Raw genomic sequence first — 26,116 nt, 5'->3', positions numbered from 1 at the left:
CTTCACTCTGCCTCCCTGCTGGGTTTCATCATGCACAGTGTGTCACAAGGCATCAGTGCTATAGTGATTATGCCAGAGAACTTCAAGAGGTGATTTGAAGCTGCCACAGTGATTGTAGTAATGTGAGTAGACTCATTTGAAATAAACAAATCACCGGGTTAAGAGCATGTTATTTCTATTTTTTTCACATAGCATGAAAGCTGCACTTTAATTGACAAAGTTAGAGTCAATCTAAAAACGGCAACAGCATAATGATAATGTGTATGGGTGCTATATGTTTGTATAGGGTGTTCTTTAAAACAGCTTATAATGGCCGTTCATTTAATTTTGGAAAGCGCTATGAGCCCTTCACTGATCTAGCCCACTTGTTCCCTCATCACTAATAATTCCCCACTCCACATTAGTGCTCTGGTGACAAAACATGCACACACACACACACACACACACGGAGAGAGACACAGAGTTTGTGTTTGATATGAGGGAGGTGACAGACAGTCGAGCCCAGGCACCCGAGAGCAGAGTAGAGTGGCTCTCCAGCAGGGACGCTGACGTTCACACTTAAATGCTTTAATAGGACTAAAGTAGACAAAGGCCGCCAGTGACGCAGTAGGAGCTATAATGGGCTTGCCACATTGCAGGTTTACTGGACCCTGCCTATTGGACAGCTATTTCCAATCCCACAATCCCTCATCAGCCTCAGGAAGCTAGTTATAAATAAAAAGTGTAGGTTAATCTCCGCTAACATGTCCCAGTGAAACGTTTCTGTTTTGTTTTTCTGACGTGCACCAGGGCAGGTTGACCTGAACTTTTTTCAAAAAGATACCGGGAATTAATCACGTGTGTCTGCTCCCTGTAATAGAGCAGAGAAATGTGCTTGTATTTCCTACATTTGTAGGACAACTGAAGCATAAAGCTGGGTATACTTTTTTGTAGTCCTTTCTATAAAAAAATGAACTAAATCAAAAAATAACACTAAGCCAGACATGATTCGTCTCAATGGCAAAAATATTAAATATAGTATTTTGTTGCGTAATAGTGGAAAACAGACACGAACGTTGCAAAATGCACAGAGGCCTTTTAATTTTAGGATTTGATGAAGAAATAGGATATGATAAAATAGGACATTAAAATAGAAATCCCTTTGTCATAATAAGTGTCATTCACGTGACAGCTTTACTTCCTCTCTTGATTAATTATGCTTTAGCCTATGACTAAGGCCAGCCTACGGGGTCAGAGCTTGCCCGGTGTGACGGATACTGTGACAGATGGAGCTCTGGGTCTTTAGCCATCCTTACCTTGAACTTGAAGGCTTGTTATCGCTCACATATCCAACATAAATTCCACCACAGTCTGGAGTTTACTTATTCTGTAAAGTATCACTCGCGTTATAAACTTTCACCCAGTCATTCGTTGATTGTTTTGTGCTGTTGGTATTGTTTTTGTAGAAGCAATTTTCTTACTATTGTACAAATTATATGAAGATATGTTTTTCTTTGAATCTGAGTTCCATTATATGTTTTCTATAAAAAATAACCCCCCCCAAAAAAACTGTAAACACAGTTCCTGATGGCTCTGTGTATAAATAATCAAATCAGCCAACATGCCCAAACATTAGCCCCAGAGTTGTGTTTTGTGTCTGGGGTGAGCCTGCAAGCTGTGCATTTCCTTCTTGGCTTCTTGGTTTGTGCTTTGATAAAAAGGATTGAGGGGTTAAATGTTTGTCCAGCTGAAACAACACAGTAAAACTCCTTCTCTGTGTCTCTGTAGCCCAGTCGTCAGAGCTCGGGACCTAAAAATAGCCATGCTGGCTCCACGCCCCTGGCTGGGGGACAGGTCAAATTATGAAGGAAGATGAAAAATTTAAAGGCACAGGCTGCTTGGCCACAAACCCAGCCCTGCATCAGTGGTCAGCTAAAACATGTGACTTGGCTTTTATGGGCTACAGTGGGAATATATAGATCTTTGTCTTGTAATATTAATGAAAAACATCCAAGTATATATAGCCACTTAGTGCTTGAATTTAGAATTTAGGTTCTATTGATTGTAAATGGGGAGTGTAGTGTTTTGTTTGTTCTTAAATCCACCATTAAACAGTATCAAGAGTGTTTCAAGGGAATGGGATTTGCAATCCTGGAAAAGTGCTCTTGACACAGTTTGAGAGGTTTATGTAATTACGATCATGCTGTTATGGCATCTTACAGTTGGCTTCCTTGGTTAGCTGAAAGCATGCTTCCTGAGTAGCATCACTGCCCTGAATACACACTGAACCCCACACATATACCGAGCTAATGCAATGAGGTAACACTCCACATGTTAAATCATCTTAAATGAACACTCTGTTCATTGGGTGTCTCGCTTGTCTTAACACGTCCTGTTGCGTTTTTGTCACACATGCAGATTACGCCTGAAAGCACCGGTGTTTGGTTGCATTTGTCGAAATACCCCATCGCAAAAAAATTTTATACACCATTTCACTGGTTTTTTGATTCATAATAACAGGCAATCAGTCGCTTTGCAAAACCCCCGCTATCAAGTGCACATGTAAAGTTTCTTTCCCTCTCACGGGTACATCAGAACAAAAATGCATCATTCCATCCATATACCTGAGAAGACAAAATTAAGACATAAATAGAGTCAGAGAGAGAGAGAGAGACAGGTTCAACAAATCAGAAAAGAGAGAGAGAGAGAGGATTCAAGCCTCCATCTGCAGAGAGGGAGTCAGGAGACATGCCTTCTGGCAGGAGCTGAAGAAGACAGCTGTGTTTGGTGTGGTATTTTTAAACGCATCAATGCTGCTCCAATCCCTGCGCCTCGCCTGACCTATTTTTAGCCAGGGCTGGCCATTGTTCTATTTCTGTCACCTGTGGGCCACGCAGTTGTTGATTCACATGCAAATGAAGCTTGCTCCCTCCCCGGCTTGCATTACTGCCTCTGCGAGGTGCTCAGTACACACTACACGGCTTTCCTAGCAACTCAGCTTTACATTTTTTCTCAGTCTCTGATCAGTCAGTTTGCTGAAGAGAGAGGAAGAAGAAAAATCACACAGAGAGACACAGAGAGAGAGAGAGAGAGAGAGAGAGGCAAATAGGAAAAGAAGCTGGATTCTTCTCCAAACACAGTGTTAGTGTTTGGAACAGACTAAAGCAGGGCACCCGGGAGAGTACCAGCCCTGCAGAGAGAGTGTATGCTGCTTGTGTTATTGCGCTTCAGTGAGAGTAGTTTCTCAGAGGAGGAGACAGAGGAAGGGAGAGAGTTGCCTGTTGTCGTGGTCTCTCCCCTGGAGTGGCTGAGGGTTGGCTCTTGGTGTCAGGAAACACAAGGCTTGCAATGAGACTTGAGTGCTGAGTGGAGTATGCTGCAGACGATTTACGAGGGCGAGTCAAGTTTCTCCACAACAGAAGGGCGCGTTGGACACCAGCAGTTCCCCAACCCGAGCAAGATGCACAACGTGAACAACTCAGGTGATCACACAGCCTGGCGTTTCCACTCCCCTTGAGGAATGCCTTATCCTTCTTTTTCCACCGTCTTTGCATCCCAATCTCTGTCTCCCCTCTGTCTTTAAATCTCTTCCTACTTCCCTGCTGTCTTACATCCACTGTGCCTCTCGTGCACACATTCGCTCTGTCCCTCTCTCTCACTCTCCCGTACTCTCAACTCTTTGCGCTCGCCCGATCTCTCTCTTTCTGTGCGAGAAGAGAACTCAAAGCTTCTCAGCACAGCAGCGTGGTACGACCAGGCACTTCTTCCTGAATCGAGGTATTTAAGCTTGTGATAACATGCGCCGCTTTAAATATTGTGCTTCTCTATTTAGACGCAGAGGACGCTTTGAGTTAAAAAGTGCTCTGCTAAAATGAGAGAATGTGTTAACGCTGTTCCCATGCTCTGCTTGTCTGAAACGAGTCAGTGTGAACATGACAGGGATGCTGTGTTTTTCAAGCTTCCATGTCAGCATGCACTTTTCAGGGAACAGGAAGAACTGTGATAGAAATACTGAGGGGACATGTGAAAGGTTTCTCTCTCGACTGTTTCTATTTCTGACCTGAGAATTGAATTGAGTACATGACATCAGTATGAGTAAGCTCTATTCTCTGTATTGTCGAAAGATGAGTCACACCTTTTTTGCATTGGGTTTTTGTTTTTTTTCTCAAAGCGGCTATTGATAAAATTCAAAACATGTTTGGCGAAATTAGTTTAGAGTTAAAAAAAACTCCATACTTGTGTGAATCGCTGGGAAGCATGAGTAATGGCAAAGTCATACCAGCGCTTAATTTAATGTGCTATGACCACTGAGTTGTTACTACTTCTGAAATAAGCCCACGATGTGAGGAACAGGATGTTGAATAATTTTAGTTTCATGTACAGTAAGATTTTTTTAAGCATATCCAAAAAAACCCAAAACCCACCAAAAACCCAGAGTGAAATGTACCTTTTAAAAATACCAAAAAGATTCAGGCAAGCAAACTGAAAACACGAAGAGGCAGTGGGGTAAACGTGAAAAGATTTAAAAATAAGTCCCGGGGATGACACAGAGATGACACATTCCACGTCTGTCAATAGAGCAGGTTATTTGACTATCAGGCTACAGGAGCAGAGCTTTCTTCCTTTGACTTTAGCGGCTTACGAGCCAAACAACAGCTATACAGAGCGCCTGAAATCGGGCTCCTTGCTTATTCTGTGGGTCAGCTATTCTTAGGTGAGTTATTTTCAGCTTATGGCATTAGCCTGCTAAGATTAGGCGTCTGTGCGTTATCATTCCATCTCAGCAAGGTCCTGATATAACTACGGTTTGGAACAGATATTTATAGAGGATTCTGTCATTTGTCTGTTTAATTTGTTCTTTCCACTTTACAGCAAATCAGTCCACAGTGACTAACATTATTTGTCTAAAGAAGCTGCTCAGAGGTGTCTTTCCGTGAGTTTACTGCGTGTCGTGACAGAGTTGTAGACATAGCAGGTACAGTGCCTTTAGACACGGGGAGAGCTCAATCATTGGCTGTTTAATTTTCATGACACTCTATCTGTGCGGATTATTGTTGATGACGCGATCCTTGCACTGACTGAATAGGTTTGTTGTGAACTGTTTTCTAAAGAAAACTCCTTGACCTTTTATACGATACCGTACTTGTCTGCCGTTTCGAGCGGATCGGCAAAGAAAGAGGGCTCCATTGCATTTTTGTTTTGCTCAGTGACAGCACCATCAAAGTTGTGATTAAAACAGTCTTCAGATGGGCTCTTGACAAACAGGGAAAAAAATAATTAGTTTCCCCTGCATGTAAAATATTAATGGGAACCTTTCAGACAATAACAGTGGCCTACATTTCAAGTCCCCTTGTCCATATCCTTGATCTATTCATCTGTGTTTGAAGTGCTTACTGCAAAAGAGATGGTTCAAAATAATACAAAGAATTTTATTTTGTTTCACTGCATGAAAATGACTCGTTATGAGAATGAACTGATTCTGCTTCTGAAATGTTGTAGAAGTGTTGTAACAGTTTGATCATCAACAATTAGAAATACATTGGACATCATGCATATTTCTCACTGTTTATCTCGATATGCATGTTGTTTATGCTAATGGATGGTTAGAGGGTTTGCGGTTGTGCAGCGAGTTAAGGTAATTGACTCTTGCTGATTGATTTATTTGGAATTGAATTGACTCTAGGATCAGCTGCCCGTGTTACAGAAGGACTTCCCAGTTTTTACTTGTCCTTTGCTGGGCTTTCTTGTGCTTGGATAACAGTGTTGTATATATGTTGTTTTATAAGACGATTTGATATGATGGTAGGACGGGAGACAACTGGAGTCCTGGCTCCTCTCAGTGAGAGGCCTGTGGTAGCTCAGCTCAGTTCTCTTTGTTAGTAGATAGCCTGCAGACCGCAGCTCTGGCTCAGCTGCAAGGACGAGCCTGAGTCTTAAAAATAAAGACCTGTTTCCTGGTTTAGACATGCCAGCTGCTCAAAATAACAAGGCACTTAATGAGAGATCCAGCACCACATTGCAGTCCCAAGCATCAGCTTATTTTTGCCCTCAAACATCTTCTGTATCTGGTTCTATTTATACTGTCAGACAGGGAATTTAGATCAGCAACCCTCTCTGTTTCACACGAAACATTCACAACATGCACGGTTAAAGTGCAGTTCATAGTGTTTCATTATTTTGATGCTCAAATGGGCAAATAACTAATAAAATGCAAATTATACGTAACGGTCTAGGAGCAGTATCAGTAAAGTGAAGATGGTATCCTTCCTGTTGTGCACACTCCTGTGGTTCAGTGGAAAAACACAACTACAACTGCACTTGTAGTAATGTTTCTGGCCTTGTACGGGTTTTAATTTCATCAAGCAAAAAAAGCAGTTATTGGGAAAGCTGGTGGAAGTCGAGTTACATAAGAGCAATAACCTCTAATGCTGCATTTACATGAATTTCATACTTTTTATTTGCTGAAAATTTTTTAACGTTAATTTATTGATCTTAACTTTCAGAATCCAAGTGGTAATATTTACAGATATCATGTATTATAATGAATAACTGAATGTGTTCTGAATAGACTCCATAGTACATGTCGCACGTGTGCTGTTGTTATTTAAACACATCTCTGAAACTAGACTAAGCCCCAGATAAGCCCTAAATAAGCATTTATGTTAATACTTGTTAACTGGTTTACCAACAGACATTTTTCAAAACTGAACAGAGTCTGCAGAAGCTTTATGTCCCTTTTTCTTTGGTCTCATGCAGTGGCACCGTAATATACCTCCAGGTGCAAACAGCTGGTTAAGAATACCTGCAGTATTTATAGTCAGAAGACACCGTTTACCATATTAATAACTCCATCCTCATTTTAATAGTCAGTTTAGAAGCTCTCAAAAAACGCTAAAGCATTCTTTTAGCCTGGAAGTCAAACAAAGCCTGCGTTATTGATTTATTGTGTTAATATTTTGCAGTGTGCAGCTTCGTATGTCTTTTGGTATCCTCATGTGTAATAGTAGTGTCACTGGTGATGTGTCTCTCTACGATGGGAAGCCTGCTAATGTGGCCTGAGGCAAAAAAAGATAGCCATCCAACATCTCAAATTAAGGCTGTGATTGTCACCCTAACCGCCACCAAGGCTAATGAGAGGCAGATCGGTTATAGAAATAAACACTTTGGGGACACTGGCGGTGCGACGCTGCACTGGGAGTGTGGTCACAGGCCATGAGTCACCCAATCCCCCCTTGGCAGGCCCTCCACAGGGAGGAATTTGGGCACGGGGCAGGGTGCTTGTTGCTCCCTTGTGCTAAAAACAAATTTGGGACCTGTCATTCATAAATCTCATGTTTACCACCGCCTAGAGACACTTCTGTGCGCTTTGTACCAATCAAGACTCATCAAAATTATCCACGATCTCCAGTCGGACCACTGAACCAGAAGTGGAAGGCTCTTCCTTGTGAGTGATCATTTAGAAAAAGGACCTGAAAGTTACATAAATGTGACACTGCTCTTTTATTTTTGCCCATGTTAAATTGAGCTGGCGGCCTCACAACTGTGACAGCCTCTCGCACGTTGTCTATATTAAGACCCTGCTCAGAAAAGCACTTATATTTAGACCTAGTTACTGGTGGTTCCGTATTTTTTTGATACAGAAACAGCACATTTCGGTTTGGGTAGTTTCGAGGTGCATTTTATTTAAATGCATCTATATAACTGTAAATTTACAGTAGCGGAGACAATATCCAGGGCTGTTCATGGACGATCATATTGATGATGAAAATTGTTAGTTGCAAATTGTACTTTATAAAGGTAGATGCTTCAGTGTGGTTGGAACGGTGCCACCCTTGCTTTAGGGCTTTACTTTTTTCCTTTAACATTGTCTTTCCATTCAGCTTTATTCTTGCCAACAGAAACCAGACAAGAATAGAACAGGCACATGAGGCTGTTGAGGTTTCCTCAAGGGCCATCGCATACAGTCCTGGTTATCAAAGGTGGCTTAAGCTTTCATGGTCCTCCTCCTCCTCCTCTCTCCTTCCTCCCTCCCTCCCTCCCCCTTCCCATCATGTTAAACCACTGTCTGAGATTTTGTGATGGAAGCTCAGCTTGACGTGCAGATCAAAGTGGAGGTCCTTAATGCCAGTCGCAGTAAGGGTACGGAATGAAATATGAGATTAATTAGGTATCACAGTGGTGAATTCTCTCAGGCAGCAGGTGTTTTTTGTTGCTATATTTAGGTCCGTTAGGAAAAAGTAGCACTAATGTTGTCTGACTCTCCGAGCCCTTCGACGGTTCACGGGGTCACGGCTGCTCCTGGAACAGCGTCCGCTACAAAAGAGTCCTTTGTAAAGTGCTTACAAGCCAAGATTAATATTCCCTGTCAGACGGGAAGGGTTTGTTCTACAGGTGCCTGTTCTCTGCGCCTGCCGAGCTGTTGCCCTCTTCTGTCTTTGATTGGAGCTGTTTTTAGAACACAGAGAGGAAATTTACAGCACGGGAGTCCCCTCGAGCTGTCTTCACTTTTTTGAAAATGTTTTAAGACAACTTATCACCTAACCAACGATTCTCTCCCAAATATGCGTGTGTGTATTTGTGTGTGTGAGAGTGTTTGTGTTGGTGGGTTTTGTAATGCTTTCTCTCTGTCTCTCGCTCTCTCTCTCTCTCTCTAGTGGGGACTCCTTTCTTATATAAGAGGTAAAAAGCTGATATAATAGTCAACATGTCACATTGCCAATGTAGGCAGAAGATGACATGCAGTGAGACTCGATCACTGCAGAATGGGGAGACATAATTACGTCGCCAGTGTTGCCATGGCAGCGGCAAGTTACGGTGGTGGATACTAGGGTGTGGGGTTTGTCACAGACCAGGATTGCGCCACTTGCTTTTATGTTTCTATTTATAATCATCACCGCCGCATACACATGGAATGGTGGCAATGAAAAACAGGCTACACGGCAAAACAAATGGACGCCAGTGAGCTTCACAGCATCAGTGAACGGGGTGGGGGGTTTCTGCTTCCTAATTGTTGGCTACTGGCTCTTTTTGGCAGGTTTAAACCTCTTTTTTGTGGCATTTTGGTGTAAAAAGTATTATTGCGTAACAGAACCCAACAAAAGATTATTATTATATGAAGTGTCAGTTTTCTCTCAGCTTTCAAAGAACAGGTGGTGTGGTATTTGTTCTCTCAGATGTGACCCTTGAGAAGATTAAGGCAGTGAATGCACTCAATAACTCTCCCCTCCAGCTCCACTGGAATTTTAAGTAGCTTTGAATATTTCTCTGGTTTAAAAATGGAAGAGGCATTATACAGTCTGGACAATGCGTATCTTCCCTTGAATGTCACACCATGATCAGCATGACTAACATGTCTACTTTTCTAGCGATTGGACATTTTTATTTTATTCTCTGGCCAAATGTACACACGAATACCTTTTATAATATCTAAAACTGGTTCAGAGATGTGATTCTTCAGAAAAAAAATGTTACTTAAACTGGATAGTTTGTGGATGTGTAGTGTGGATTAAAGCAAAGGCAAAGCAATGATAAGGAAAATATTGTACAATCACTAAACATCCTCTATGGAGAAGAGAGATGAAGTAGCCCTGTCTCCTATGTTCTTAACCAGCAATCGATTTTCTCTGTGGAACAGGCTATATATAGAGCTTGGAGACCAAAGGGATGCCCTCTCACTTTGTATCTGGCAATTACTTATAATAGAGGCAGCTCTTACCGATGCGCACATTGCAGCATCTGCACTCGAGAACAGAAAAAGAGAGATCACAGAAGCATGGATCTGCAAACATGCAGATTCCCAATCTACTTCACCTTAAATTATTTATGTTAAAAAGGGATATCTGCCTGACAGAATCCCTTTATTTATTTATCAACTGGGAAGACAGGGCTTATATAAATACTCTAAATAACCACTTCAACATTTTGTGCCAAATGTCCATATGCAGCTACTCCCAGTAGACTCTGCGCTGACGGATGTGATCCCGTGTTTGTTTATAGAAACTATTATAATTGCAGGTTTCTGAGGATCATGGGATAGAACGATTTGCTTTTCCTTTCCGAACCTTGTCTTCCTCTCCTCTTTAGTCTTCCCTTTGATCTGCTTCTGTCATCTGTAACTTTGAAGATTCCTTATGGATTGCACAAAGCCACCTCTGGTTGTACGACTTGAGTTGTCGAGGGTACAATTAGGACTGACAAATCTCTTTTTGCTCTGCCGTTTCTGTGCCACAGTGGATATTAAACCAGACGTGCCATTGGCTGTGGAGCCCTTGTCTCCTTTGGACCTCCGCACAGATCTGAGGATGCTGGGGCCAGGCTCGGACCCAGGGCTGTGGGAGAGGCAGCTGCAGCAGGAGCTGCTCCTCATTCAGAAACAGCAGCAAATCCAGAAGCAGCTGCTAATCAGCGAGTTCCAGAAGCAGCATGAAAAGTTGACCCGTCAGCACCAGGCTCAGCTCCAGGAGCACCTCAAGGTTAGAACAGTTGTACGGAGACACAGCACAGCACAGCACAACACAACACAAAACAACACAAAACAGCATGACATATAGCAGATCACTAGAAAACTGTATAACTAAGGAAAACATCAAAAAAAGTGCAGAAAAGGGGAAACAACTCAGCGCAGCAGGGCAAAGTGTTGAGCAATACATTACAGCTCAGCATGACTTTTGTTTTTTACAGTTAAACACAAAGTTAGCCATCACTGCAAAATAGAAAGTGCAAAATTTAGCCAAAGCCATTGTGATTTAAAAAAAAAAGTGCTGTGTTCATGCTGATGTGATGCCTACATGCTTCCCAGCTTCAGCAGGAGCTCCAGGCCATGAAACAACAGCAGGAACTTGCAGAGAAGGAGCGCCGTTTGGAGCAGCAGCAGCAGCAGCAAAGCCAGCAGGAGAAGGAGCAGGAGAAGCATCGACGAGAACACCACATTTCCAGCCTGAGCCTCAGGGGCAAGGAACGCTCCAGAGAGAGTAAGAGCTCGACACCGTCACCGCTACCAATAGTTTTTTAATATATTTTTTAAAGGACACAGATGAAAGCAAGCATGGAGCCACACGTTTTCACCCATCAATCCTTTTTTTAACACATCACATTAGCTTAACGGCTAAAGCACAATATGCATACAACAGCTGGATAGGAAAACTTTACTGTAGCGTGGTGTTACACTCTTTAAAATATTCCCTTTGGACCAAGAACCTTTTCTGCCACCACTATTATAAAACTTTTATAAATGTGGAAAGCATCGCCTTTGTAGGCATCATGTATAATTTGTCTTTGAACCTAAATATTTATTGTAATAAACACTTTCACAAAATCTTTTCCGATATCTGCTGTAATAACTACTCTACACTAATGGATGTACTATACAAAACAACAAAGATAAGTTAATATAAACACATTTTACCTGTTAATCTTAGTCAGGCAGATGCTTTGGATATTTCTGTGCTTAGGTTGGTGATAATCAGTTCTCAGTCATACAAGATGCGATAAAAGTGGCGATTTTAAAAAGATAAATAAATAAAAAATCATGGAAAGTATAATTTTCAGACTGCACAGGTGAGCGTGACTAGAGGATAAATTGCCCTCTGGCTATTGCTTTTCTCAGTATTTGCTCAAACTGTTGGATGACGTCTGGCAACAAGGTAAACCAGACAGCTCAAATGTGCTTTAAACATCAGATAAAACGAAACAATAAAACAATAAAGCAACGATGGCAGCTGTACTTAACCAGTGAATGACATAAAGTTTGCAAGTGACATTTAAGCTTAGTGTTTAGGGGAAAATGTCTTTGAACAGCACAATGAAAATAGAGCCGGATATAGTATTTCATTTCTGTTTTTACCTTATAGCTAATAATAGATGAGATTTATGACTTTGTCAGGGCAGGTCATTTGAGACTGTACCCTGCAACTGTAACCACTTGATTTGAAAGAACATCTCTGTGCAGGATCACTCTATAGGACTAATATAGTGTTCTTAGACCACTAGGGGGAGATCTTCCTACATAGTTTTGTAGGAGAGTCTGGTAAATATATTCAAAAAGGATTATAGAGAAGAGAACAGATCTGAATCTCGGTTTTATGGTGAATCTGATATAGAAACAGATATCTGAAAGCAACAAGTATGCGATTATATGTTGTTAATCATAGCCTTAGGTTAACACCAATCCCCTCCGTTCTGTGTGTTGGTCTCACAGGTGCAGTGGCTAGTACGGAAGTGAAGCAGAAACTCCAAGAGTTTCTGTTGAGCAAATCAGCTAAAGACTCTGCTAGCAATGGAGCTAATCATTCTTTCATTCAGCACCCAAAACTCTGGTATACGTAAGTGCTTTCCATTGCTTTAGAGCCCGATAAAATGCCATGTTTGGGTCACACAGAAACATATATTACAGATATTTGATTTATTCTTGTATTAACAGGTCCTCTCACCACACATCACTGGACCAAAGCTCTCCGCCTCTGGGCGGCACATCGCCCACTTGCCAGTATACTCTGCCATCGCCCGTAGAGAGCAAGGACGACTTCCCCTTGAGGAAGACAGGTTTGCTAATTTGCAAATGCAGACACCACTGAAATAGAAATACATATGAATACTGTACATACACAAATATACAGCCATCTAGTTTAACTATTTGAGTGTGCTTTCTTCTGCTAGTCATTTTACTACTTACTAAAGATTAGGCTCATTGCGCCCACCCCCATCTTTCCTCCAGGGCTCAACACAAAACATGCGAAAGTTAAGTTGTTTTTTTCCTTTTTTGTCTTCTTGATTCTTTTTTTGGATCGTTTTAAAACATGATAGACAGACACGGGCACTGTGATTTTCACATGTTTTTCTTTTCACAAGCATAGATCTGCTGTTTTTTGTACTAATATTAGCTTGCCAATATTAGCTTAACAAGGCCCACATTTATCCCTATGTTATAATAATAAACCCAGTTCAAAAGCCTCTCTGAAGCTGATTAGCGGTAAATGAAAGAATTATGGCAGATTAATTTCTCCTGACTTATGGGCTTTAAAAACTATTTTGAAAAAACACAGGTTGTCACTAAAAAGCAGCTCAGGTTTGTTGGTTTAAAATTTGAGGAGTTCCTGCTGCTCTCGCTTTGCAAAAGCATAAAAACTTGCCAAGTTAAAAGCTTCATAATTTGGCAATGAGGTCATCAAATTATATTGTCTTCTTTTCCCTTCTGTGTCTCTTTAAATTACACTGGAAAACAGTTCTATTTGTTGAGTTATTTAACTACAGGCCTGTTGTGTTGTGCGTGTACACAATTTGGAGATCAGGAAGAAGAATTATACCTTATAAAATAAAGCCAGTTCACGTCAAGAGCAAATATTAGAAAGGTAAATGAAAGCTGTGGGAAATTGTATTTATTTTGCTTCTTGATCTCTGTGTGCGTTACCGTTTTGTGTAACGGGATGAGGAATATCTCCTCTAAATATCTATTTACACTTTTGAGACGTACCTTTAGACAAAGACACGATGTAAGGGGTGCAACAAGTGGAAAATCATTTATCTAACATAACAGAGAGACTGTTTATGGCATTGTTTGCATTTCAGTGCGAGTACAGAAAGGCCCATTTAAACAAATAAAAGGGGAAAGGATAACAGTTCGTTCTCCCCGCTTCTCAGACACATTCGCGCATCCATTTATGGTTCAGTCGCTTGCACTGATAAATCTACTTCTAACCCTTTGGATTCCTGGATCTATATGTGGTCATTTCCTGCTCAGGCCTTCCTCCCCCACTTCCTGCCTGTCTTCATTAAAGCCCTCTGAGAGCTTGGCACGCGAGGTGGATGCACAAAGGTAGTGTTGTTCCCCGAACCACCGGCTGTCACTGATAGCTGATTGGCAGGTGTTGCCGACTTAGAACTGGCACTGGCAGGATGAACCTCGACAGGACTGTTTGTTTAAGCAAAGATAGCTCTCTCAAAACAAAGTGGAGAAGACTCGAATGCGCCGCCTTAGACTCCCCGCTGCTTCAGTCAGCCAGGCGGCTCAGCATCCTCTTTTACTCTTTGACTCTGAGGTTAACGATGAGGTTTGCGATGCACGTGCAGCGTTTATTTCACAAGCTTGTAACTTGGTGATCAGTAGCTGTCTTTTCTCATATTCAAGTAAGCTTTTTGCATTTAATTCCTCAACCTTAAAAAAGGGAACCAAGTGCTTACCCTAATCAAATGTTGTGTTTTTTAGGAAAACCTTGAAACCAACTGAAATTTAGTAAATGAATAACAGTGAACGAGCACAAACCTGTTAGATTATTAGTCTTTAGTTATGACTTCTGCTAATAGGTGTCCTGATAATAGTTGGTAAATCTTCCCTAAAAATAAACAATAGTGTTAGTGTCATTGTTGCTATTTTACTCACTCAAGTAGTTTAAAGAATTTTACATGATTAACTTGTTTACTCGGTATATATCCTCTTTGTTTCAATTCCTGGTACTGCAACAGGCCGAGGGCACGCGATAGTCTGTGGCAAGAATAGTTGCAGCTTAGCAGTAAGAAGTGCAACACCCTCCCTAGTCTTGACCCAGTTACTAAATGTGTGCATTCAGCAGGTGCAGGAAAGATTTTCAAAAATAATCCTGCAAAGGTAAAACTGTAAAAAGCCCAAAGTAAAACAAAGTGAGGTTTGTGTGGAGCCTCTCTGTGCTAAGAATATAATCGGATTTTTGTATCTGAAAGATTTATTAAAAGAAATTAAGGTGCTGATCCTAAAAGATTGAATGTCTAAGGTGAAAAGGAATGCACCTTTGGCTAAAAAAATGTTTCTGAAATAATGAGCATTATCTTTTTTTTTCTGTTCGGCGTTAATTAAAACAAGGATGCCCAAAACAATGCATAGCTGGCCTCCTTATGTAGAGAACACACACCTCAGCTTTCCACACAGCCATCTGTCCAGGTCCAGACTCTAATGGGTACAAGTGCTCACAGTGACAGCAGAGCTAAAGTTCTGATTAAGTGGCGATAACGTAAGGAGATTGATTTACGACCGCGCAGTATTGCCGCCATTACTGTATGTTTTCATTAACTGAGACGTCGGAACAGAAGTGACCCAGGTGCTCAGAGTTTATGCTTTTCCGCTGCCATCATTACCTCCTGTTGCACTGCGCATCGGGGCTTTTTTTTTTTTTTTCCATAGAGACCAGTGAGAAAGTGTTTGTTCACAAGCTGCTGTCTGGCGTTCCCGTGGCGACCAATTGGGATGCGTAGCTTGGTGGCAGCAGCGTGTAAAAATAGAAAGCAATCAAGGCAGCAGGGCGTGAAGCAAATTCATAAGACTCCCAACAGCGTTTTCTCTCCATTTATCTCTCCTGCCTCCTTTCTTCCTCCCTCGCTCTCTTTCATTCTACCTCACACCCACAGGATTAGAGGTCTGTGCCACGTATTAGGGAAGAGGGTTTTGCTGCTTTTGACAAAAGCCAGAAATAGCAGCATTTGGCCCACTCTCCTAGCTTTGCCCCCATCGCTTCTCCCTCTCCTCCTCCCTGCAGTGTTCCCTATGTAAAGTATAGCTGTATATTGTACATGGCGGAAGGCCTGTTTAATTATTGATCAGCTAAATGATTTAAACAGGTTGGCTATTGTGTAACAGAGGGTTTACATAACTTTAGCACAGCTTTGTGCTCTGGCTTTCAGTCAAAAAATCAGCTTATCCATTCTGCTTATTTATTTATGTGTGAAGGTAGCTGCGGTTTTTCATTCCTAAAAGGTTGACGGGAAGTCTTGCAAGACATAACTAACAGAGTCACGGTTCAGCGGTCGTAAAAGTGTTGCATCCATATAAGTGATGGTTACGTGATTCAAAATGAATTCCTTTCTATGATTCAGCCTCTGGTCCTTGTTTATCTCTCCCATCGTCAAATACGTCAAAGATATAGTTTTTCCAACAACCTTAATGATCATGTCATCAGTACTTAATTAAAGGGTCTATTTGTTTTTTGCTTCCCATTCTTAACATTTAACTTCAATGTGTTTATCTATAGGTATTGATTTGCATGGCTAAAATGTATTCTCAGTTGCCAATTTTTGGCAAAAATTTGTAGAAAAAGTCATTTAGGGGATCTTAAAAAAGTTTGGTGATTATATTGAAGCATTATTAGAATAGCAGTCTGAGTAAATTTGACCCACTTAAAAAGTGTTCAAATAACATAAAATGAGCCATAACTTCAACATTTGATCAACATATTTAATCCACAATAAAGAAAAATGGGAAAGTTTGAAAGCATTGTCTGTCATGAAGGATACTGGTGGTCAGCGCCGAGGGGGAAGTGCATTAATAATAAGTCTGGATCACTTGAGGCCAGGCTGTGTGCGAGTGAGGCTTTTTGGTAATGTGCTCTGATTGTGTATTTGGGTATCTCTGGTTTGCATTAGGAAGAGGGGAGTGTGGGGAGAGCCTCAAACATCTGCCATGTTTTTGTGTTAGTTTAACTGTTGCTACTGTATCAGACTGTGGTCACCAGGGCGGCAGGTAGCGGACTATTTCACTTAGAGCCTGCGTGTTGCTCAACCTAATTTAGTCCAGATGAGGTGGAAATGGGCCCAATCCTGACTCATTTAATTTATCTGAAACCTGCTCGGAAATTCTACGAAACTGAAGTTGTAACATGTCAGGGCATGACAACAATGCTTTTTTTTTGGACATATTTATATTTTGTTTTATGTTAGTCTTGTTATTTACTGCTTTCATTGATACATTTCATTACCTAGGCTGTATAAACACATCTTGTTTGAATACACTCACATGATAGCATAACTTATCTCCATACGATCCAGACTTACTGAAAAATGTCTTTTATTTTTAGCCTCCGAGCCCAACCTAAAGGTACGATCCAGACTGAAGCAGAAGGTGGCGGAGAGGAGAAGCAGTCCCATGCTAAAGAGGAGAGATGGAAACATCATGGCTCCATACAAAAAGAGGGCTTTGGAGCTAATGGGTGTGTAACATAACCGACTACGTGTTGAATTCCTTTTTTTCTGTTACAGTCTTCAATAGCTTATTACCAGTTCTTAAAATATTATCTAAAAGCAACACAAGCGTATGTTTTAGTATTATAATTACATGACGGCTATTGCACTTTGATGCAAAAAATACCATTGTAATCAGGCAGCCGTGACCGTACGCATTAAGCTGTCGTGAGGCTTACAGCTGTTTTATAAGCCTCGGTGCATGTGTGTTGTGTGCAGAGTGTGAGCGCGCATACTGCGTCTAACTCCTTGATGTTTTGTAGATTCTACGCCCACTAACAGTGCCCCTGGCTCTGGCCCCAGCTCTCCCATAGGGGCTTCAAGTGCCTTGGGGGCTGAAAATGGACCCTCCTCTCTGCCTACTACCACAAAAACGGAGGTATGTTTATAAATCATACGCACTGCAACTGTTGTGCCAAAAAAATAAAGCAGCAGGGTCTAAATTCTTAAGCTTTTCTGCAGGCATATCATTTGAATAGCAAAAAATAATCATTTAAAGTCAGGGCACTAAACGGCTCTCTGCCCTTCTGCTTGCAGCTATAAAAACAGCCAGTTGTCCCTCCGTCTGTTACACTTCAGTGAAAATGGCTCCCTACACTGACATTAAATGGGCACAGCTCGACCCACATGCTGATTGCCCATGTTTTCTTTTATAAAGATGGCACTATGTAGGAAAATAAATTCAGTCTGCCTTGAAATGCTAAGTGTAAAAGCAGAAATTTACATTTTTTTTCTATCAAACATTTTTTTTTTCTTTCCAGATGTACTTTAGAATTAGTTTTATGCTTTGCAAAGTAAGAAAATCTGTAGTTTGACTGTTGGCTTGTCATTGTGTTCCTGTCACTGGCCTGGCTGCATTCCTATACTGACTTGTTCTGAGGCGTTTCCCAATAGATTCATGGCTGAGTTACTGACCGGAGCTCCCCTCAGACTGAGTTCACAAAGCAGGCCATTATAAAGTGTGGCAGATATGACACATCTCTGAACAATCTTAACAGAGCAGCTGTGTTTTGCTTAACCATCACTGTTTACTCTCCCTGGGACCTCCAGTGACACAGAGAAGGGAGAGACGCCCTGACATCGGGCTGAAGGTTGGGGCTTAGGGAGACAGTCAAACTGTGGATTTTAATTGATATCCCAGGCACTGGTAGCCAAAGACACCCAGATGCTAACAACATAAACATACAGGATTGCTATTGTATCGGCCCTAGCTGGGGCTCTCATGCAAGTCACCGGTGGACTGCGGGGCTGCTCGTGGACCTCATGCCTGTTGCAAAAGCAAGGCGTGTTTGTGCACCGTTACATTAGGTATCCTTTTTCAGAGGGAACAGGTCCCTCGGGTCAAATACGGGCCGGATATCCACATACAGGTCACTGAGTACTGGTAGGGGTTGGAAGGATAAACATGGCTGTTCCAAAACCACATGCTGGTCCACTGCTCAGCTGGGTACAGGAAGTATGCCCCATTGCTGATGTTCTCCGAGAGAGTAGCTGGAGGGTGGGGACCGGGGAGTAGGAATAAGCAGAGGGCTGGCTGGGGACTGAGGAGCTGAGGATAAAGCGGTAGATTTAGAGGTTTGCATTGCTTTATAATAGCATACCATCCTCAATGGTGCCATTATTTTCCTAAACGCCAAACATAAAAACTCATACCTCTTTGTTTGCGGTGAGGAGGGCTGTTATTTATCATAGGTCATTATGGTCATGGCTGTGCTCATGTTGGCTTGTGAAACTGTGCTCAGTTGGATTCCTAAATGTGCAACCTCCTGTTAAATTTTGTCTCTTTCTCTCTCTTGCTTTATTCCACATGTTTGATGTAGAGATGGCCTTCCCAGCCAAGATTGTTCCGACCAGAGGGCTCTGTCCCCATGCTGAGCTTATACACATCTCCCTCTTTACCCAACATCTCCTTGGGGCTTTCTACTGCGTCCTCGCCAATTAGTGTGAGTACCACTTTTGCACACATACTCGTACGGGAAATCTTTCTGCATACACCAGTGTAGCCATTTAGTCAGCGTCAGCTTTTCAACTCGCTCTGTAGGTTGTAAAACCTGCCATCAGTGACCGTCTGGGCGCACAGGTCACTGACCTGCGGCCCCAAATGATTTTATCGACCTTAGATAAATATTGTTCTGCAGTGTCTTGTGTCAGGCGTGCTCTTATCCTCCCCTGTTACCTCATTTATCACAGCTTTTAAAAAAGTCCACTCAAGTGCAGCTCCTGATAGCATAACACGTGATATATCATCTTTTAGTTCTCTGGCACATTCCACAGCGGTCTGTGCATCAGCTTCTTCTAACCATCAATGGTCCAATTTAACCCTTATGTTTTCTCATATATGCAACAAGAGCAATTTTCATTCATAAAAAAAAGCTATTATTGAAGTAGACATGTTAAAGAAATGGTTTTAACTCCCGATTTTAGAGATTCACTTCTGTTTCCCTAAGATTTACAACTTTTTATCTTTACTCTTCTATCAGGCTGCTATGGGGTTGAAAGACAGATCAACAGAAATCAAGCACGGGCTGCCCGGGCACCTGCTGGGCCCTGTGCCCCTTCAGACAGGCCTGGAGTCTAAGGTGAGCCCCAGTCACCAGGCTCTCCTCCAACACCTCCTCCAGAAGGAGCAAATGAGGCAGCAGAAGATACTCTCCTCTGGTAAGATTGTGCCAAGTATATTATTTTACACATTGTACAACTTTATTACGTCATTTATATGTCATGAATTTGGGAGAAACTTAATAAGAGATTTTGTTTTTCTTTTGACAAGGCCAAGGCTCCATGTCATCACACTCTCAGTCCCCCCTGGCCATGAAGGATCGTCCCTCCAGCACTCGGCCAAAACTACCAAAACACCGGCCCTTGAACAGAACCCAGTCGGCACCGCTGCCTCAGAACACACTGGCTCAACTTGTCATCCAGCAGCAACACCAGCACTTCCTGGAGAAACAGAAACAATACCAGCAGCAGGTCCATATAAATAAGGTACAGTGCTAGTCATCAATATTAATACGCATGGGAGGATTTTGACTTTCAAATATCTTTTCACAGCATTTTGTATTCCTGTTTGGGCCTCACAGGGTCTTGTTTTACTGCAGGGAGTCTGATTTAATCATTTTGAGCACACAAATGCTCCTCTATTTTTAGCCTTTTGTAAAAGCATCCGTGGCCGCTCAAGTTTACTGACCTGGGCTGTTGTCTGTTCTTCCCTGAAGTCCTTGTGTTATTTCTGCAAGGCCAGGACCTTCTCCCTGACTTCAAATGGGGAAGAAATCCTTCCCCTGCACTAATTTTGTTATCATAACTTAAGGCATCAGTGCTGTTCACATGCTAACTCTGTGAAATTCAATTCATCTTAGATCAAATGAAGAAAAAAAAAGTGCCCAGAATGCACTTTGTTCCTCTGTGGCAATATTTGTGTTTCTGCGAGCTGGCCGAGGTGACCTCCCAATACACTGAGTCTAATTATGCTGCTGAGGGACGTGTGCGAGGTGGCAGACACTGTGAAAGGCTGCATTGTGTGAGCTCTCATACTGATGTGTCCCAACACTCAGCCTTGCTAGAGCCATGGGAACCATAGAACAGCTTAAACCTTGAAATAATAAAAAGCACAAAGCTCCACAAGCTGGATTTTGGTTGTACAGAACAGACGCACAACTTTAACAGTTTTTGTAACAAAACACGTGCCTGGAAGCCAAAAATTTGTTTTAAAACCATATTATCATCTTATTAAATATTCTGTGAATCTGATTCTATTGGGAGGTTTGGAAGAATAGGGACATATTGTGTAGAAACACGTGAACAGGTTTGGCTCTGATCACTCAGGCCAATGAGATCGCAAATAAAGCCTCTTTAAGTGGAGGTTATAAATGGCCTCTAATCAGGGATGAGCCCTCAGTGTTTATTGAGAGGGATCTCTGAAACATTGCCCTAATTAATTTCCTAGCAGAGGCTTGTCTACAGCTGCTTTGAAACGTCCTTTAGTGCCAGCAACAGTAGGGGGCACTAATGGAAATTTAGAAGCGCTTAGGGATCTTAGGAAGGGGTATGAACTCTGATTACTAGTGCCAAGCTAAGGAGGCTAATTCCTGTAGCTGAAAGGGTATTTATATACGGATTCTGTAGGCTGTAATGTTGTTCGTTAGCAGCCATTTAGAGGGAAACACTTTTCTGTCTGTTTCTGGAGCCCCCCTGTGGTCAAATAATCATATTATGGCACTGTTAGCTGCCATTGAGCAAAGCTACAAGACACAAGTATGGAGAATTGTAGCTGCGATTGGTGAAAGAACATTTGTAATGGGAGTATGAAAAAAAAGAAGTAAAAAAAAGAAGAAGGAAATGCTAAATAAATCATCCAGGTTGAGAGTGTAATATGATGTGCTCACAGATGCCAGTAGAGAGGATGCTGCAGGGAGAATGTTATGTTTTCTCTTCTCCCTGCAGCAGAACTGTGCAGAATATAATCTATTTGCAGTTGGCAAGACCTTTTTACATGTTAATCTTTATTTTATAAAGCAACTAAGTGACACTAATCCACTTTAATGGTCCAGTCACTGTTACAGAATATTTATTTATGCACATAAAAGGCAGGAATAATGGCTAATCTACCCGCAACCCTCCTAAATGCACCAGTCAAAAACATTTCATTCATAGGTGGCCTTACCTTAAACAGATATTGGTGTTTGCTTGCGCTTGTCAATAGAAATACAGAATTTTGTTTTCTATTATCCCAAATAATGTACATGTCAGGGTCCTTTCCAGTTAAAGTGTTTCTTTTTTCATCCAGTGTAAGAAAAACATCTTTTTGTTGCAATACATGATGTAGAACCATGAAATACTTGAAAAACATTGTATGTTTTATTTTAGTTATTGTAGTTTTCAATTGGGAATGATGTAGTTACAGGGACTGTGAGTTTGCTTTATTTGATTAACAAATAATGACTGAGTTTGTTTTTTTTGCATGTCTTATTATTATTATGACTATAAATAGACTTATGAGGACAATACCTTTGTTTTTAAAAGGTGCAATTCTGGTTATAAATCCAGAAACCTCGAGTTCAAGTTATTTTTGCTTTTCTCTCATTGAAGATTGATTTTTGGCCACCGTTGACTGTGGGATAGCATCATTAATATGAAGGCAATGTGTTTTGCAGCTGTTGTCCAAGTCCATTGAGCAGTTACGTCAGCCCAGCGCACACCTGCAGGAATCGGAGGAAGAGCAGGAGGAGCACTACAGAGAGGAAGTAGAGAGCATGCAGGAGGACAGGCTGCCCCCTGGAGGTGTTATCCGGAAGCACACGCTCAGCAGTAGCAGCAGTGGCTCGAGCAGCGAGCTCCCAGACACTCACTGCGGGGTCATCAAGGTCAAAGAGGAGCCAGCTGATAGTGAGGATGAGGCTCTGACCAATCAGAGCTTAGAGTCAGAGCAGAGCACCTATCTCCACCAGGTCAAAGGGAGACTGGTGATAAGAGCCATGATCTGAGAGGGGAAGAGGATGAGATCACACACTTGCAACATTCGCAAATAAAGAAGTCTTTAAAAAGACGCACATCTGCAGACAACACATGCACACATACATACGCAGACACACACACGCACGTGCACACAGCAGCTATTGCACAGTAGGCCAGCTCTCCCTGTCATGACATATGACCCCTTTTTCACTCAGCTGCAGCCTCACTCGTCCTACACTCTTAAAACTCTCCATTTGTGATTTTTTTGTGCAGTGATCTCTGTAAAATATGTACGTTTCACTTGTGTAAATATGAAAAAAAAAAATTTAGACCGTTGTTTTTAAGAGCCGCTTTGGTCTTTTCGAGTCTGCTCGGCCGGCAAAACGTTGTGTGTACATATCCTGTGGATTCGGCATCAAAAATGATTTCTAGAGGGAAGTTTGAGCAGGTGTACAGCTTTAAAGAGCCACCTTTTGTTCCCATTGTGTATTTTTTTGTTGATTTTTTTGTTGTTTTTTGGATAAAATATTCGAATTCTCTGCTATCCACTCCATCATCGTGTAAGTCAGTAAGTCCTCACAGTGCATACCGCATTGTTCTCGAAAATCTGTGATGATGTTCCATGTTAAATGGTCTCAGACCTGAAATAATAAACATCTGTCTTAGAAAGAATGTACACTTAAATCCTAAGGAGGACGCTCCCTTGGGTTGGCTTTTGTGCTGAGAGTGATATTGCCACTGCTCACATTGCAATTTGAAGGATAAAGCACTGTATCCCTTATTGGGTGTGCAGACACATCCCGAGTCTCCATGTCTCTTACTCTCTTAGCAGTCCCAGAGCCGGGGTTCTGTGTTAAGCTGAGCTCTCCTCCCTCCATCTCTCCTCTGGGTCCAAATCAAAGCTCGGCCCAGTTCCTGCCCAGCTTTCAGCAGAGGAGTCAGACAGAGAGAACGAGAGAGAGAGAGCAAGAGAGAGGGCCGGGCAGGAAATGCCTTCTAGAAGCCAGGAGTTGGAGTGATTCATGTGTGCAGGAATGTTGAGAGAGGAGGACCTAGGGTTGGAGGAGTCCAAGGGGCCAGGCTTAAGAATTGATTTACTGTCAAAGCGAATTACAAAGTGAGTGGGGATATGGTTAAGGGAGTCCTTTTTAAAGGGAATCGCTTCCTCTGTATTCCCCTGTGGCATGCTTACCTCAACATGCAGGTTTGATGTTACTTCAATAAAAAAAAAAAAAAAATCTAATTAAAAAAAACAAAATAAAAATACTGGACGGGACCTCGCTTCTCCGTTATTTTTTGTGAACCCGTTTTCCCCCGAAGTGCCCATTGCGACATGTATAGTCTGTCTTAAGGTGATCAATCAGTTGTATTGCATAGCCGTGAACCTTCCTGTTTCATTTATACTGTCGGCTAAATGTAAAAAAAAAAAAAAAACATGAATAAAAACTAAAAGAGGTAGTGTAAGGTTCTGTGTTTGGATTCATGTGAAATCAAAACTGTCTGTCTTATACTGTACATTCAGATTGTCCAGTTTTAATGTTTTTAGTGTAAGTAAACACAATCAGAACAATGTGAGTCTTGTTCTCTTGCTCCTTTGATTTGGTTGTAATGAGAACTCCTTTGCTGCCAGTGGGTGTGGAGGTGGGGAGGTGCGGGGGTCCTGTGGTCTGTTCATAGCAGTTTGCATTTCTTCTCTTTGTTGCCTTGCGTGATAAACCTTTCTTTCTTTTTTTTTAAATAAAGTTAATTTACCTCTGACTTTTTTGTAGTTTTTCTGATTATGAAGTGAAAGTAGAACACATCATAAAAAAAGCCCCCAAAGCATATCCACAAACACTTAAGGTTCTTAATCATTTTGAAATTAACATCACAAACAGGTTTCCTAAATCATTAGCCAAGCTTGCTTTTCCCACACTATGGTCATATAGCCCAGCCTTATATTGCCAGGAGATCTTTTAAAGGGAGCTTAAGGGACTTTCAAAACATTTCTTTGATGTGAGCAAGCGAGGCTTCTTGTTGCGGTATTAGAACAGTCAAGATAAGGTGAGCTCTGAGCAGGTGATATATGACTTGCGTGAATACTTTTCAAACCAAGCTTAAGCAATTTCACAGCAGGCTTAGTTCATGGGCCTGACCTGATATGCTATACACGCAATGATGAGACCAGAAAACTTCACTCGCAGTCTAATGTTGCTCTCTGCAAAAATGCTACTCTGGGAACTTTCATGGCGGCCAAGCAGGAAGGCCTGTTTTTGGCGGTTTCATCTAAATAACAGATTTAAGAAAATGAATGACATTAAACAACAAATTTTACCCAAACTTTTCTTCTTTTTCTTTTAAAATGAAACTTTAATAAGAGCTCCTGGAGCATTTTCACAAAGGTGTAGAGTTACTTCAAATTAGGAAGCATTTGAGTTAAATTAGACACTGACTCTTTCTTAAGTAGATTCCATCTGTCTTGGGCTTCAGGCTCTCGTGATTTTAAATGAGCTGTTACAAAGGGAGAAAAAATAACGAAGCCCAAATCCATCTGCGCTGCCCCTCCCCAGCTGCACACAGGGCCAGTTGTAAAAGCAAACAAGCATTTTTAAAGGTGTAAGGAAGTAAGAACGACAAAAGCCTACCTATTTTCTCTAAATGGAATAAACTCTAAGTTAGCCCTGTATTTTATCACCGACTGTGCTATTTCAGAAAAAAATATTTGGATCGAGTGTGCACATACATATAAGAATGTGTGATAGTGGTGGTAATGATGACTTTGTGGAGTCATAAATTTTAAGGCAGAAAAGCAACAGAAAAACACATTCTTAGCTCCCCAAAATCAGCCAAATCATGAAATACTGTTCAGAGGCACTTGAGTAAAAATGGCAGAGACTAAAAAGCACTCCAAACACTCAACTGCTGAGAACCCTCAAAAACCAGTGTTTATATACAAGGACTGCAAGCCATAACTGGAACGACATTAATCAGAGGGGTTTTTTGTGCAGAAGTTTCCTTATTGAGAAAATAAACGTGTCTCCTTACAAGTAAAACATATTGAAGTTAAAATGATTTCTGATTAACACCAAGAATACAAAGTGGACACAACTAATGAATGAAATGAAAGACTAGAAGAAAACCAAAAAACTCGGAACCATAAATAGAATTTGGATGGGTTAACCTGTGAAACTGTAACGCTCTGACTCATAGCTGAGAGAGCTACTGAACACATCAAGGCTGTCTTGTAAATAGATAGATAGATAGATAGATAGATAGATAGATAGATAGATAGATAGATAGATAGATAGATAGATAGATAGATACAGTAGATTCTAGTATAATTCGGGCTGGATGTTTGACTATTCTTCTTGGCAGAATTGGTAGAGTTCATTTCCTGGCACAGACACAGCTTTTAAGCATAATATACAGGTTTTCAGTGGGGTTTTCAGTTAGAGGAGCCCATTTCAGAAGCCTACTTTACCCATTCCAGAAGGAGTTTTCATGTGCGTTTGGGATCATTGTCCTGTCGGAATACCCAATCGTCTAGCTGTTAAGTTGAACAAATTTTGTTGACTTGTTGAGTTAAAAGACATTTGTCGAACCTTTAGCACCACCTATTAAAAGATTTAAGTGAGTGTGTGTGTGTATATTTGAGCCTAATTTGGGGTTGATTGGAGAAAATCCATTCTTTGCACCCAGCTCTTGTTTTTCAAAGTCATTAAAGATG

General features: G+C 41.4%; 1 protein-coding gene across 3 annotated transcripts in view; it reads left to right on the top strand.

Moving 5' to 3' along the window:
- Nucleotides 1-24,168, top strand: part of hdac9b (histone deacetylase 9b) — a 44,498-nt gene extending 20,330 nt beyond the window's left edge. Inside the window, exons 1-11 of one of the 3 annotated variants that reach the window (XM_005472453.4) lie at nt 2,863-3,461; nt 10,210-10,451; nt 10,778-10,949; nt 12,176-12,299; nt 12,398-12,519; nt 16,794-16,925; nt 17,220-17,335; nt 18,777-18,899; nt 19,437-19,614; nt 19,727-19,941; nt 22,110-24,168. In XM_005472453.4, the coding sequence (XP_005472510.1) occupies nt 3,353-3,461; nt 10,210-10,451; nt 10,778-10,949; nt 12,176-12,299; nt 12,398-12,519; nt 16,794-16,925; nt 17,220-17,335; nt 18,777-18,899; nt 19,437-19,614; nt 19,727-19,941; nt 22,110-22,439 (1,863 nt within the window). In that variant the 5' untranslated portion in view covers nt 2,863-3,352 and the 3' untranslated portion in view covers nt 22,440-24,168. Of the gene's footprint in view, nt 1-2,862; nt 3,462-10,209; nt 10,452-10,777; nt 10,950-12,166; nt 12,300-12,397; nt 12,520-16,793; nt 16,926-17,219; nt 17,336-18,776; nt 18,900-19,436; nt 19,615-19,726; nt 19,942-22,109 lie in introns of those variants that run through there. The other 2 variants (XM_005472452.4, XM_005472456.3) reach the window with 2 other exon arrangements.
- Nucleotides 24,169-26,116: the final 1,948 nt, after the last annotated feature.

The sequence above is a fragment of the Oreochromis niloticus genome, linkage group LG11 (assembly GCF_001858045.2).
Source record: "Oreochromis niloticus isolate F11D_XX linkage group LG11, O_niloticus_UMD_NMBU, whole genome shotgun sequence".
NCBI classification, from domain to species: Eukaryota; Metazoa; Chordata; class Actinopteri; order Cichliformes; family Cichlidae; genus Oreochromis; species Oreochromis niloticus.
This window is presented reverse-complemented; position numbering and strand designations above follow the sequence as displayed.